The sequence below is a fragment of the Amphiura filiformis genome, chromosome 5 (genome assembly GCF_039555335.1).
Source record: "Amphiura filiformis chromosome 5, Afil_fr2py, whole genome shotgun sequence".
In the NCBI taxonomy this organism is placed as follows: Eukaryota; Metazoa; Echinodermata; class Ophiuroidea; order Amphilepidida; family Amphiuridae; genus Amphiura; species Amphiura filiformis.
This window is the reverse complement of record NC_092632.1, coordinates 51,117,085-51,134,284: the sequence shown is the minus strand read 5'-3', so window position 1 is coordinate 51,134,284 and position 17,200 is coordinate 51,117,085. Positions and strand designations below refer to the sequence as shown.

The following is a 17,200-nucleotide window of genomic DNA, read 5'->3' as shown; positions in this document are numbered from 1 at the left end:
AACATCCTGTCAGGAATTGCAAAGAGCAACATTGAAATGCATTTACCTGTCTGGGGTTTTTTTTTTATAAAATCTACATCTCTGTCTAGAAATGTTGCTGTCAATGTTTAAATGAAATGTTGTCTTGTCAATGTTTAAATGAAAAACAAGAGCATTTTTGTTCACATACGTACTTTTGATCCACATTTAAAAAGAGCACAGTGAGTTCCAGATCCAGGCATGTAGCCATGCAGCCCTGTTGGTCCAAGCAGGCTTAAGCTAGTTTAGAGGAAATTTGTCATGCACAGAAGTATTTGGCAATCAAATAGGGCTATTCCAGTTGAAATCCATCAACTCCACAATAGACACAGCCTTAATCTCCCACACAGGGTGTGTGAATTCCAAACAGATTTTTCTATTTTTTATAGGGAGTGTATGGATTTCATCTAGAATAGCCTAATGCCTGATTTACCATGAATTGTCATCTTTTTCTGAATTTTGCATAAAATCCCGGAGGGAGTTCCCTCTGGTAGCTTCTGGTTGAAGGTGTATGGGGAAGTACCACAGTTTGGGATTACCTTTTCAGTGACTTTGATATATCGATGGGTGGGTTTTCAGCGAAGAACAAGCCACCAAATTGGGTCATTTAGGTAAAAGTACTCTTAAAAGCATCCAATTTGGGCAAATTTGGGTGATTTACTGATGGATTGCAAAAACAGCAAAAAGTAGGTATAGAGGAGAAATTTCTGCATGGCACATCCCCATACAAAAATTGTGAAGGCCCCTTAGCTAAAAACATTTTCCAAGTGTCTTTATCCATGTGAAACCAACAATACCAGTCCAGATTATTCCAATGTTGTGAATATCCCAGCTCTCAGTAAACATCAGTATAATGTTGAATGTCATGACTAGAGATGCATGGGCATAATTTGTAAAGCACACCCACATAGTTTCTAGTTTCTCTACCCTTAAGTTACAATTCAGCACAGCTTGATTATAGAAATATATGAAGTGGAAGTAATATTACTGTATACAGAAAACATGAGCTGTTACATTTAAAGGTCGGTGTTCCAATATTTTTTCATATTGTTTTGAGTATCTTTCATTAAGGCCTACCATTATAACAATCTCTTTCCAAATTTTGAGATATATTTGCTAAAGCTGTTTGGATGTTAGAAGAAACAATGTGTATAACAATGCCCTATACAAGTCATACTTGTTGTACACCACATTTCACCACTTTTTTGATCATACCATCTAAACAAAACAAATCTCAGGTCTTAAATTTCACTAGGGTAATGAGAAAACTACAAGATTTCTCCTGACGTCAAAAGCTTGGTTTTGATGCGATAAAGTGACTGGATAAGGCTGACGATTGGATCACCCACCTGTAAGTGTTACAGGTGTTTAAACTGATTGACGATCATTTGAGTTGGCATGCTGTTGAACAATAAAGCCAACAGGCAACCAACCAAATGTACATAATTCAAACGTAGGATTTATTTTAATTACTAAACTGTCAGACATACAAAATGTATGGATGTGGATTAACAAATCATGAACCTTTAAAAACTGATGCTCATGTAACTTGAACAATCAGAAAGAAAACTTTAAAAAGTTGTGTGTTATGTTTTCTACTCTTTTCAAAAACTACAAAACTTTTCTTGACATTTGCAACATTTTGTTGTCTATAACTTTGACCCTGTGACATTTCCCCAAGTTGTTTGAAAATCTCCTTTTCTTGTAGTCATTCACAATTTAACCATACCTCTCTCTGTCAAAGTCATTACATGAACAAGAGCCTTTAGTGAGAAGTCGTTTTCTTCGACGCATGTAATACAGCACCTGATCTAAGACAAAGCAGTCAAATACAGCCCCATGCTTCATTGCCTTTCAGCCACATCATTAATTGAGTTGCTCCTAATCAAATTATTCACTCGCTCTCAATCAGTCTGGTTAACGCTTTCATTCCCAAAAGAGGGGCATCCGTGTTAATTGGGTAAATCGGCATGGCTTAGTAGTAAAACTCTTTTGGTCTTTGAGGATGTATATATTAGTTTGGACAGCTTATATCGGGTGTTTTGCCAAGCATGACAAAGTGCTGTTAGCTGCTAATGTTCTTCTTTAACATGGAATAGATGATTAAATTAATTGGATGTTGCGGAGGTATGGGATCAGCGTATAAAGAGAAAGATTATGTTGCTGTAGCTGAATGAATTAACATCAGTCAATGGAGGTGGTCTTATCAAATTCTCCTATCTGCAAAAATATAAAAATGTATTAGACACATCAATATGTTTTCCATCATTATTGCACTTGCTAAGAGTTGTTGCAAGTACCCTTTCACTACTTTCAACAATTTTCAAAGCTTTCAGTTACAAGTTATGGAATTTTCATCTTTTTATAGTAATTATTTTTTATGTATATATTTTTGGCAATATGTAAATTTTAATTAGATTTTAGTTTTCTAAATGCTACTTCTGGTCTAGGTGGATCAGGCCATGCCACCGGATGTCGCTATAGTTTGATCAGCTTGTAATCGGCAGGAATTGTTAGGTTTTTACTACTACACCAAAAAGTAGACTGACGTTAATATTGTGTCTGGTTGTGTCTGGTCTATATTGTGTCTGTTCTATATCTTGCATGGTAAAGAAAGCAGACAAAGTATATAACTTCAATTAATAATTTGAGATGCTTCTGGCGAGATGTCACAAGACCATTCTCAAAATAAAATATATTGATATTAATCCAAGATGTTAAAGGCCTGCCAATTAGGAGCTGATCAAACTATATATATATTGAATCTAACACTAACCCTAACGCTGTCTAACCTTATTTTTTTGGACATAGTGAACCTTGTTTCATATTCGACGTAGTGAACCTTATTTCTTATTTGCTATAGCAAACCTTATTTTATATTGGACATAGGGAACCTTATTTCATATTCAATATAGTGAGCCTTATTTTCGAAATAACAAACATTATTTGCTACTAGCGATCCTTGGACATAGTGGGCAGACACAATGCCTCTTTTCCTCATAGAAGGTTACATTTGATATAAGTGATAGTAATATGAAAAAGAACACACCATCGCAAGCATATAACCACCTGTCTGATATAAGTTCTTTCATCTCATCTCAGATATACATGTACATGCCTTTGGGTGAAATGTAATAACATTGTCACTGGAATACCCAAAGGTATCCACTCATCCATCTGGAGAATGGGATGAGAGTTTACAGCAAGATGATGCTGATGCCTTTAGGCAGACATCTGCCAATGAAATTAGATTTTTTGATAAAACAATACACCAATGCATGATTTGGTACTTTTTCAATTTCACTGCCCATCACCTTTTTTTGCAATTATCACTGTACAAATGATCTAATAATCACATGGGATTTAGTTAGTATTCAGATGTGAAGCATATACATGGTGTGCTTGATAATTGCCATTACTACATTAGAGGAGACTAAGAATTGTTACAAGTTCTGTAATGAGATCAAGAACATAATGAGTAATATTTAATCCTCATTCTAAATTGATCATATACCCATGTAGGGAATTTGGGAATCACAGGTATAATTATTGTTAAGTTAATTTTAATTTAAGAATAAATTGACATATTTTAAACTACCTTAGTAATGTTGAAAGAGATAAGACCTTTTGACACCATGTCTTAACCCATCATCATGAAATGTTCACACTAATTGGTTACCTCAAGTTTTTAATGTCCACAGATTTTCATGAAATTTGTCACACTTTGCTTGTGCAATTCCACACTTTATACAATTATCAGCACAATTATGACAAACTTTGTCACTTTTTCTGTGCAATTTACTTCTTATAATGATGTTTATTCATATGTAGCGGTAAATGTAAAGTTAAACATCTAAGCTCCTAAAATTTCATACACTGACCGGAGTGCTTTCTCGCGCTTCCTCCGTCTCAACCGGCATCTTCAGTGTATGTTATTGCTCTAATGTTATTACATCATCTACACCTGTGACCTCACCAGGGGTATCTCAACATCACTAGCAACAACAACTCTTCAGAGCACTAACATCTGCTGAAGACGCCGGTTGAGCCAGTGAAAGCCCGCTAATGAGTGTACCAAATTTGAGTAATGAAGAAGATTTTGCTTTCTATTTGCTTCTTATTTCCACACAAATCTATTTTTGTCTCCGGGTTTTGTCTGCACAGATTGTTTGGCCTTGCTTGTCTTACACATTACATCTTCTTATCCCTCATGAGAAAGCTTTCTGTGATTAGGCAGGGATAAGATTGCAGATCAATGTCAATACAAATGTCAAATATTGTTATTATAATTGCAAAGTAGATATTTTGGAGTCAGAATTCATACATCTGGGAATAGTTTTGAATGTGTTGATGAGAAGTAAAGGTTACTTTGTTTGAACTTTGCCAATTTGGTTGTGCATTGAGCATTGAACATTATTCTTTCATTTAGAAGTTATTATAGTAGGATTTCTATGAGAAGTAAAATGTGCTCTTGTTTTAGCTGTGCTAATTTTGTTTTGTGTTGAGAACTGTGCTGCAAAAAAAATCATTAGTTATGTGGCAGTATTTGTACCCTGATGTGCTTGATTATAAGATTCCAGTCTTGTAGTTTTGTCTTCAGTAGATAGCAAGAATGTTCTTTTTACATGTGAAGTAATTTTAGAATTACATTGCTATCTTCAGTAGATAGCAGATATAGTCTTTTTATCACATGTGAAATCACATGTGAAATAATTATCTATCTTCAGTAGATAGCAGATACATTCTGTTTAATTAGTGAATTTTGTCAGTGGAACGTTAGTATCATCAGTAGGTTACAGAATTGTTCCTCATATGTGAAATCTCTTTCCAGAGAATTGGTACTATTTCAAGGACATATTCTCATGTGAAACAATATTTTAGTGAGACATTGCTGTCATCAGTATTAAATTCATGTGTGAAATTATGTGTCCAGCATACTAGCTGAAATCTAGGAGATAATGCTGACGGAGCCTCGGCCAGGCACAAGTTACCTGGTGAAGGTGGTTACCATAGATAACTGCTAGGGGCATTTTTACTGGACAGGCAATTGTAGCCAACAATCGGGCATATTATCCTGATCAGAAAGGACTGTAACAAGGTCTTTCATCATGGGTCAGCTGCCTCACCTTTTCCAGATGAGCCACAGGGAGAGCAGATTTTTTTTGTCCTGCAGATATTTTAACCCGGACCTCTGGCACCAAAGGCAATGACCTTAACATATGCAGTGATATGATATGAATCACATTTCAGAAAATGACCTATCTACAGTAGATGGCAGACAATGTTCCGTTGTCATTTGATACTACATTTCAGAGAATAGCTGCTATCTGTATTCTGTAGATCTTATTGCAGATAAAACTATCTTCAGCAGATAGTAAATAAGGTTTCATATTCAAATACATATTTATATTTTTATTAAATTGCTATCTTCAGATAGCAGACAATGTTCCATATTCAATTATGAATTTAATTTCAAATATCATTGCTATCTATAGCAGGTAATGTGTCACATTCACATCTTCACAAGTAAAATCATATTTCAGAAAAATGCTATATACAATAGATGGTAAACAACATTTCATATTCACTTGTGATTTCTATTGTTTTCACAAACATTGCAATCTTAAGTAGGTAGCTAACAGGTAAGGTTATTTCACAAACATGTTGCTATGTTAAGTAGATAACAAGCAATGGGACATATTCCAGAGTTTCCAGGTTTTCGCCACAGGTGGCAACTAAACTTGGCAAAAATTGCAGAAACTAAAAAAGTGTTAAATGTTTCACTTTTTTCATCTCAAAACAAATTATTAAGTGACAAAATTAATTTCCTGGGTGTATGTAATAAGGCCAAATTTTCTAATTATAATTAACATATTAAGAAAGTGCAGGCAGGAGTTTTCATTGCTCACTAGTGCACTTAACTTCATGAGACAAAAAATATATTGAATGATTTATTAAAAATTTGAACTATTTATGAGCTTTCTGTGTTACTTTTATATATATATGACTGAATTTATATGTGTTTCTAATAGTTTTTGCCAGTTTAACCAGGCAAAAACTGGCAAAAACAGGCTTTTGCCTGTCTTTGCCATATTTGTGCCGGCAAAAAACGAACCCTGTGACATATTCATGTGTAAAATTGTTATTTTATGACATTGCTATCTTCAGTAGATAGCAAACGATGTTCCATATTTAATTGATACTTTATATTTTTGAAAACATTGACATCTTCCTTTCTGTATTATGCAATGTTTCACATTCAGATGTCAAATCATATTCAATTGTTATTTTGTAAAATAAATCCAAACACTGGAACTAAAATATTGCAACTTACTTTTCAACTCAATTTTAGATTTAATTTACAAAATAATGTTTTGAACTACTGGATGAATAATTTGCACCAAGATCATATTCAGTTATATTTTAGAGAAACATTGTTATCATCAGTAGATAGCAAACAAAGTCCCACTATGCAATTGTTAAATATATAGTTTCAGAGAAAATTTATCATCAGTAGATAGCAAGCTATTCACATGTGAAATTGTTTGTCAGGGAAATTTTGAGGATTTTATTAGGTGGGATGCAGATGACATTGATGATTGAGAGCAGGATATATATGAAGTTGTGCAGCATTTTTTTTTTACGTAGCTTCTCATTTCCAGAGAGCACCAAAATGGTAATTTGTTATGACAAAGTAAGTTATTGAACTTTTGTTGATGTTATTTTCTGGAATGCTCAAGGCTCTTTTTGTGTGCTACTCCTTCTTCAAAATAAAACATGCAAAAATATGTTTAGGCCATACCATCATGTTTTTGATTGGATCTCCTGATAAACTGTTCACTTTAGATGCCGCAAGAATATTCAGAATCATAGCACTTGAAAAATTACCCCTGAGTGTGAAAATAACGCACTAGTAAAGCAATGCAGCATCAAGGCTGTAAGCAATCAGATAAGATATCTTACCCTTCCCAGAATCCTTTGCAACATGATACATCACTTCATTTCATCAAATGACACTCTCATTACTTTGTACAGCTTCCCTTTGTTTTCATTTTGAGAATAGACTGGCTGCAGAACATGGGCCACATTAACATTTTGCAAGATCTGGATGTGCTCTGTTTAATTGTGGTACATTTTCGTCACTATCAACCCATGTTGCACTAGATAGTACTAGTACAGAAAATTAAAATGGGAGAAATGCATCATGGGAAGTGTAAAATATCTTCTTTGGTAAGCAATCTGGTTGGTATAAACTACCTGTTAGTATTGTCAGTATGTTTCCTTACCATATGGCCTTCTGGCCTCAGCTGCAGACATATAACTAGCCCCAGAAGTGCTCTCCCATATTTTATATTAAACCACACAGACAAATCAATCATAGTTTTATTGCAGGTATGGCATGTGAGAATAAATATTGATGCACTGTATTTTCATTACGAGTAATACTCTTCTATCTTTTTGAAATATTTCCTTCAGATTATTATTGTGAGTGAATCTCCTACAAAAGGGATGTAGATTCCAAGTGGAGTCATCCATTCAGGTAACCCCATTTGAAATTTACTCTCCCTTTGTAGAAGATTAAGGTTATGTCTTCTATAGGGGGTGTATGGATTCCAATGTCTGTCTATTCAGGTTCAAAATATGCTTCTTGTGTAAACATAGACGTTAGAGTCTATGGTGTAAAGCAGTATTGTTTGGGATACTAAAGTATACATATGCAGGTGTCAGGTGGGGATGACATTGAAGTGTTACTTGATTTTTTAAGTGTGGAAATGCAGTCTTTTAATAGCCATCTTATACTTGGTACTCCATCAAGCCTCAAATCAAGCAATTCAAGGACACTCAATTTTCAAAGCCATTTAGTAAGATCAAGGCCTACCAGTGCTTATAGTTTGTCTTGTCTCAAGTTGATAGTAGCGCCATGTTGGATTTCGCAGTGGCAGTTTCCAGTCACACATGCTAACCTAATTCTGCGGGGCATATAGACCTAGAAGAGTAATATATCCGTACGCGGGGCATATAGACCTAGAAGAGTAATATATCCGTACGCTGGCGATGAAACGGCGTAAAGGCACTGATGGCACTCTCAACTTGAGATGAGACATACTATAATAGTATGCTTTGATAATTGCAGAACCAAGGTCAAAATTGAATATAGCAAGGTTAATGACCTTGTGCCTCCCTTAGGTATAAAAAACCTTGTGAAAACTTCACCCCCTTTGTATAGCCCTTGATATCTTGATGAGTTGAAATGTATTTACATTTACATGCTTTACAAAAGACCATATTATTACTTGAGGAAGTTGATTATTTTGCATTAACTTTGAATACCAAAAATATTCTCAAACTTGCTTACAGGTGCTACAAGTTACTTAATATCACAAGATTAAAACAACAAAGGTTTTGCAAGTTGGCTTTTGAAAAGATGGTCTACCATAGACAGTATTGCATTATTTTGCTTTGTGTGAAACAACAGAATCCTGAACGTAAACATGTGACATCATAGGTCAACTCACCACACCTTGACCATTTTACATTGAAAAGATAACTGCTAATATATTGTACATGATGTTGTCATCAATTTATATAATGGCCTTGCTTTGCATGACATGAGAAAGCCATCATACGGTATTGAAAGTACTATGTGTATTTGGATTGCACAGTTCTAAGGGGCACCCTTTTGGTGCTTCAAGATGACATTTCCACAATGCCATTCTATAGTGCTGCCATTTTATACCTGTTGCACTATGACTATGAGAGCAATTTGAATTGAGTTCCAAAGAGGCACCTGTAATACACTTTGTATGTTGCCAGCAGAACAGCAACTGATTGTTCTCAAAAATTTGATAAGTCACAGCATTGTATCATTTTATTTTGGGCATTTGTGTTTTATATCCGTCGTAAGTTAAATGCACCCAATGTCAACATTTTGGCTCAATTTGAAAGATTCCTACTGACAGGTTGTAAAGTGTCTATGTCTATGCATCTCCTCTAAGGATACTGTTTGCTTGCAATTATAATAAATGTATAATTTAAGCAATTTGGATTGCAGGCTTCTCAAGGTTGCTCCTCAACGCGTGTTATCGTACCATTAGCGGTGTCGCACATATAATCATTGTACTGTAAAAGGGCCTAATACTGGCCTCTCAGACTAGACTTTATACTGTTATATCAATGTAAGAACTAACACATGTAATGCATTACTACAGCTAACTACAATACACAATACAAGTAAATAGTCAAGGCCAACTCATAGAAAAATGCTCTTTTGAATTATTTATAACTTATTAGGGCACACGTTTCAAACGGGGAATTCAATTTACATCAGGAAGTTTACTTAAATGAACATATTATTTGCAAAATGGAAATAAATTTTCAGTGGCTAAAATATATATTTGGTTGCATATTGAAAACAGCTAGGTTTAAACTGTGAGTTTGAATTCATTTATGAAGATGATTGAAAGCAACATCTTTGCATGTTTAAATACAATTCAAGTAAAATAGATTTATGTGTGACAAATGCAGTCAAAACTACAAATATTTATTAGAATTCCACACAGAAAAAAATCTACTTCACTCAACATTTTAAAGGACAAATAAGTATGCATATATATAGTATTGTCATTCTTGCATAGGGAGGGGTAAGTTGAACCTTAAGTATATATTTGGCAAATGCAATATTTTGCAAGCAGGGTTATATACACAAATCTACATACTTGCTCCAAAAAGCCTCACAGAACTAACACTACTAGGGAAAAGATCTAGGGCAACATATTTAACCTGATATAGCCTTAATACTCTGATCTACATTCCTACATCTGTAGCATACCTATATTAAAATTTGATCCTGAGGAAAAATTTGATAGCTGTAACTGTTGATTAAAGTAAACGGGCCATTCTCAGTGAACTGCTCCCAATAGGGTCACATGTGTTTGAGTGAAAATATCTCCAAAACAATTTTATCTCCAGACCTTTACTTTTAAGCTAATCCAAAATATTGTTCATATTTTTACACTTTAAAAAAAGCCTTTACTGATCTACTTGAAATAATGATAAAATGCAATATGTGCATCTTTTTGTTTTACATTTATAGCCATAATGTTTACATTTCTACATGAATGTTTACATTATTTTTATTCAGTATTTTGCAAGAGAACTATAAGATTTTTACATAAATGGGATTAGGGGTTGTGCAATAAGTAAACCCGAGGTGGTGAATTATCAAAAAGGCTGACAAAAATGGCCTGCCCTTCCCCTTCACACATGCCAGATTTTGGGGAACACCAATTGAAAACCTGAATTTGCTTTATAATCATGTCATGCAAGTGCAGCAAGCAGAAAATTGTGTGCAATTATTTAATGTTTCCTAACATGTTTCTACATGTACACCTTTTTAGGGTGTAATATCAAAATGGTGTCCAGATTACTATCCCAAATCTGTGCCCCTACCATTTTGGACTGCTAAAATCTCCTCCCCACCTTTTTTTTTTCCTGCCAAAATCTTTGCTTCCCTATAATTTACCACCTGGGGGTACACATAATTATTGCACCACCCCTTAGATGTAGGAAAGCAATACAGTGTTAGTTTATAACCTGTAATCAAGGTGTTCTTTCCTAATAGCAGGTCTAAAGTTTCCTGTGTTTATAACCGATGGTACATGGTGTGATATGGGGCACATTATGTTGGCTAAGAGTGTGACATAATCAGGCTAATATATCTTCAGGTGCATCAGAAACAAGGAGGACTTGACATGGGATATGTTTTCTTGATGGAAATGGATGTTTTAGAGGTATTATTTTCTTATTCCTAGGTGACCTACTTTGGAAGAAATATTGACTAATCTTTAAAAAAAATTGTCCTTGAGGCTACATAACCTGGTTTTGGATTGTTATAGTTTAATCCCAAAGGATTCACCTCTGAAGCATGTCTTCATATTTATTTTATTTCAATTTTCCTCTTGGCATTTGACATACACCGGAGTCAAAAAGAAGTTGACATGCATTTACATTTTTTTAAGGATCTGTTCATAGATATTTCAAAATTGTTATTACTGTTAGAAAGGTCATACCAGCAAAACAAATACAGAAAATATATTCTTCAATATTTGCTTCTTCTTTAGTTCTTTTTGTTTTCTTCTTAATTTTCAATTAATTTGTTGATGATAACATATTAAAAATTGTTTTTTAATACAAAATCAGTAATGTTTGACAGGAAAATAATGGTATTGGAGTGATATGTACACACCCATGGACATCAGTAAACAGATTCATCAGGTTTGTTGATAAACATTATAAATGATTTCATTTGAATAAAACCAAAAATATGACTTACTTTTGACGGTTTCGTCTATCATGGTCGGTAGGCATCATCAGAATGATGGTTGTTGATCCTTACTTCCCATGGACAATGTAAATTCAAGGGTTCTTAACATCCGAAGGGATAGCTTGGAAACAAAATCATTGTATCCCATATGTTTTTCTGCCGGTGATAGAAAACAAAGCACTTGTTTTTGTACATAAAGCTTACTGTTTTCCTGAAATGATCGAGAATATATTTCATATTTTTAAGATGAGTAAATGTCTTTTTGACTTGGCCTGTATTTAAAATAAATGCCTGATGTTACCATTTGTATTAAATGAAGAACTAAGTAGAGTTTTCTTACTTAATCAAATTAAACATTTTTAGAATCAATTGAAATGGCAGGATGCACAAATCACATTATTATTCATGAGTTTTATGTCATAATTTGATGCTTACGTAAATACAGGTGAAAATAGGCATCAAAATTGCATTAGTAATTACAGCCCCACCTGTCATAGTAATTGAATTTTCATTGGATTGCATTTTGAAAATAATTTGATAACACTAATCAATGTGGACTTGTGGAGACTGGAGAGATACCTTTCCAATATTGAGAAATATCATTTTGTTAGTTATTAGTTGTACAAGTGATTGAATGTCCCATTTTAACCATTTTCTTCCTCATTTTCTTAATGTTGTTTGTTTTTTCAAAAACATATGTTCTATTATGGATTTCTATAAAGGCATTCCATTAGTATGTTGTTTTAAAGCAGGACTGCCCAAACAAGGATAGACATTGGTATTATTTTATCAATTTTGTGATTGGTAGATTTAAATCAAGAAGCACACAAGCATGTAACCAGCTTGGTAGGAAGGGACATATGAATATGGTCTGATTTGACATAGTACATATAAAATTCTTTTCATTCCATCCCCAGGTATCTGAGTTTATTAGTTATGGTTCTAATCCCAGGCTTCTAACTCACATAGTCAGTTAAATATCAATAATGTATTTGATATCAATTATTTCAACTTATCCCGACTTGTGACTAGTATGATCATAACAAGACTCCAATACATATAGAAGCTAATCAAATCAAACAAAAAATAGACTGATGTGACTACAGGTCAAAATGACTTCAAAAGGTAATGTGAAATAGAAATTAGCCGTGCACTAGCAAGTGAAGTGGACATTTTTTTATTTGAATCTACTACTCCGATGTAGTCGGTCACAGTAGATGTGTATGCCTGTGTTAGTTGCTAATGTCTGTTGGGAATATCAGGAGAACAAACATGTTTTCGCTTGTTTTATCTGTTGTTGTTTTTTCACTCTCTCAATTAATTATGCGCCAGTTTGTCAGAGCCACATAAAGGCATTCAAATCATAATTTCTTGGGACTTTCAGCATTTATTTCTGATCCTTGAGTATATTTATTGTTTCTTGTATTGTCTTAAACCCTGTTAGGATGAAGCATATACGCCGCCTCATTCTTTTAATTTTTCCACTTTTCACGCTCTCAACAGAGCTACCATCAATATAAAAACATGCAAAATTATGATCTTTTATGTATTGAGCAAAAAAGAATAGTTTACTAATTCATGTTTCAGTTTTGTGTGGACATTTAATATTCAATATTGATTTTACACAAAATGTTGAAATGCCCAAATCTATTTTGATCTTAAAATAGCTCATATTAAAAAAAAAACATAAGATATTCTTGAAAGCTATAAAATTCTATAGAAATGGTGATATTTTAGATTCTAATGAGATTCCAATTTTAAATTTTTTTTACTATATAATACTATAGGAGTGTACCATAGCCAAGTTTGGAGCACAAAATGTTCGAAGTGTCACTCAGTCAACCAAGAACTGTGCTGTAAATTATTGTACTTTCTTGATAAATTATTGAAATGCTTATGGCCTTTGTCACCTAATTAAAGGTTGAATTGATTTGAAGAAAAAATCTCTTCTACAGTAGGTAGAGCTCAAACCTGATTTCAATAAACCAAAAACCTTTCTCTGTGTTATATTTACTCTACTTATTGTACTTTAAATGTTGAATTGATTTGAAGAAGAAAACAACCCACTTCTATCTAAGAACAGCGCCCACTTCTCCATCCCATTTCCAAGAACGTATGCCATTGAAGCATCTGGAGCCTGGGATCTGGAGAACTAAAAAAATTGATTCAATAATAAAAACAATTACCCAGTGGAATAAATTTCAATTCAAGTAGCTTGCCCAAGGTGGTGTGATTCATACATTTTAATGTAATAGCAGCAATTGCACCACATCGGTTCTTGCATACCAATTGTGTCACTATGATGGATGTTGCTTCTTCAAAGTCAGAAAAATGATTATGCAGAGTTGTATCTTAAATTACAAGGTGCACCTGAAGGATGAACCTGGTGACCTTTAAGATGATGATTTAATATGAAGATGTATAGACGTGTATGGAAGAGAAAGGATTCTTTCTTTGTAGATACTGGCAACCATAAAATAATTTGTTGAAGAAGCCTATGTAAGCAAGTTATTGTGGTACTTCACTTACCTGTTGTTAATATTTTATATATTTAGCAATTTATGAGGAAATAGAGTACCAGGGTTTTTTCATGCCATCAATTATTGATGTTGCTAAGTTATATACATTATCATGTGAAATATTTATAACCTACTGAATACCATTTGACTTGAGAAAATGTCCATGGATGTATAATTAATTAGTTAGTTATTACCTCATAATTCTTATTAATTACTGCAATACTGTTTGACGTAGTTCCTTACAGTGGCATCCACAGATTTTGTTGATGTCCTTATTTTAATATATGTATGTAGGGTCTCTATTTGCAGTAGAAGTAATGTAACAGGATTAATTACCATAATGATAGTGAAAAAAAATTGAATGTATTGCCCTGCACTATAAGTAGGCTGCATTCATCCCCTTTAATGTCTGTGTATGTGTGCAATCCTAGATTGAATACAACACCGTTCTTTTCAAAAACACTAATCATCTGTGTATGTGTGCAATCCCAGATTGAATCCAACACCGCTCTTTTCAAAGACACTACGAGTGAAACATACATACATTCAATCGAATTATGATCGCTATGGTAGTCAATCCTGTTACATCACTCATACTCATTTAAATAACATTCTGTCCACCGCAGAAAGTCTCCACGGGGAGGGTAATGCACATGATAATACAATAAAAACAGGCGATAGGTATGAATGGTTGTGGAATCAAACTAGATACCTGTTCCTCTGACACTTCAAACTGTCCACCAACATGCCTGCTATTTCAATTATTATACCATTCTGGTTGGTTTATTTGATATTTGTGTGTAAGAAGTTGTACATGTCTGCTTTTATGGGATACATTATTAAATTACTCTTCGAAAGAATTAATTTATGGGTCACATTTTGAACAGAACCGGTAGCTTCCTATTCCAAAACCACTGCAGAAGTCAGCAAATGGTAATGCAGTAGACTTTCCTTACAAGTTTATATATTTCTTATATGATATACAATCAGCACTGCAATTTAGATGAAACAATGCTTCATAAGAGTTCATGTAGGCTATGTGTGAATGGGGCCAGTAACCAAAATATCAAAACACACAAGTAAATACATTACAGGTACATGTAAACTAAATCTTTGCCCTCAAGAAAGTACATTTAACTTATTTTGTTTTTCAGTTTCTACCACGTACATTAATAACCCTTCAGTGTTTACATTACTGACATTTACAAGTCCATTCTTTGCTTGTTCTCCTCTGTATACAGGTTTAATCTACATAGTGCAGAAACATCTAGTGGACCGTTATAACATCTACTTTGCCTACGGCCCATCGCGCATCAATAGAGATATCCATCAGACAGCTGTCAACTTTGTGGTCATCGCAGGGATCGTGCTGCTCCTCTCCGTTCTCTTCTTCTCCGTATTAAGACTTGGTGAGTTAATTAAGTGAAATTAGACACAAACTAAATGGGCTATTCTATTTGAAATCTAAACACCCCCTGTGGACATGCCCTTAATCTCCCACACACAGGGGGTGTGAATTTCAAATGGGGTTACCTTAATGGGTGACTCCACCCCCTGTGTGGGAGATTAAGATCATATCTTCCATAGGAGGTGTATGCATTTCAACTGGAATACCCCATACTTCTGCAAGCTTGTGAATGGCATTTTGATATTATCAGCGAAGATAGGAAAAGTAACGTGAAATTGTCAACCTTTTCCGGTAATTTACTGAATGAAATGAAGCAAAAAAGTGACCTTTTGTTTTGATCAAATTTAACCAGTTGCTTTCTGCATTGCATTAACAATGTTAAAATATAAGGAATCTGCTTAGGTTTGTTACTACAATTACAGCCAGAAGCTGGATATTAAAGTCCTATTCAGTGATCTCAGCTAAAGTCTAAAAAAAATAAAATTGTGTATATACTACTTAAAAGTGAAGGATAAGTCATTAGAATTGTCAGGTATTTCTGAAATGAAAAATTTGGCAAAAAAACAAGGAAACAGCATTATTGACAAAGTTGAAGCCCCATTGAAATGCATGTAGCTAATTTATCTACCTCTGCTTAAGGGCTGGGGTATGAACGTTTGGACAGTATTTATTTTGGGACATTAGAACACATCAGACATATCGAATTGAATTCTGAATAAGAATAATATCATTCTGATATCAAATAATTTTGATTTTTGAAATTCGCAATTTAATACACATTTTATGGCAAATCATTAAAATTGATATTTTTGATATTTAACAGTATTCGAAGTAAACTTTATAAATCTGATGATTTATACTTAAAGTGTATGTAGGTGGGATGAAAAGCCGACGATCAATTGAAAATTTGGACCTTTCGTATTGAATATATGGATTTTTTTTCCAAAAACACCCCAAAAATTTAGGTCTTTTTGGGAAAAAAATCCATATCTTCAATATGAAAGGTCAAAATTTTCAATTGACCGTCGGCTTTTCCTCCCAGCTACATACACTTTAAGAATATATCATTAGATTTATATAATTTACTCGAGGACTGTTATATATCAAAATTTGAAAAATATCAAATTTTTATAATTTGTCATAAAATTTGTATTATATCGTGATTTTCAAAAATGAAAATTATTTGATATCAGAAAGACATGCTTCAGTATTCAGAATGCAATGTCGACAGGTCTGAGGTGCTCTCATGTCCCACAAATAATACTGTCGAAACGCAATAAACGCTCATTCTAGATCCCTTAAGTAGAGAAGTTACAGATTCATGTAAAATGTCTTATTTTGTCTTTAATATATGGCTTCCGGGTTAACCGCTAGCAGGCTATGTTAGCACATTTATGACACTAAAACAGGTGCAAAAATCTGAATTTTGATGATTTTTACGATCTTCCGGATGAGCAAATCACTGAATGCGCCTTTAATTAAAAAAAAAGTGTGATGCAATCAAGCAAAATGAGTTGTCTCACAATATCAACTTGTCACCTTATGAAATCAATCTACTTGCCCATAATGCATCAGGCTACAAGCATTTTCATGTTATCTGCAGATAACGGTGAAATAAACAAGAAATTCAATACTTGTTTTGACCATATCTCAACAAGAATGGATTTTGCTTGATAATGTCACAAGTATAATTATGTGGCATACTTCCCCAAATGCCATGCAGGTGCAGCATACTCTACTATATTTTAGGCTCCTATGCAAGCATATGCTGCCATTTTTACTTGTTGCTCCATGATATGTCCTGTAAGTCCTGTAAAAAATTGAGTATTCTCACTCAAAGGCACCATTTTGTTGAGTTCAAGGAGAATAGGTTGTTATGATAAATTGTGGTAGATTGTGGCGGGTATTGAACTGAAGGCCTATAGATAATAA

The 17,200-nt window shown here is 33.9% G+C and overlaps 1 protein-coding gene across 1 annotated transcript in view; it reads left to right on the top strand.

Moving 5' to 3' along the window:
• LOC140153329 (calcium permeable stress-gated cation channel 1-like) overlaps nucleotides 1-17,200 on the top strand; it is a 175,606-nt gene that overhangs the window by 127,418 nt on the left and 30,988 nt on the right. Inside the window, 1 exon segment of the mRNA XM_072176056.1 lies at nucleotides 15,102-15,269. Within this exon segment, the coding sequence (XP_072032157.1) occupies nucleotides 15,102-15,269 (168 nt within the window).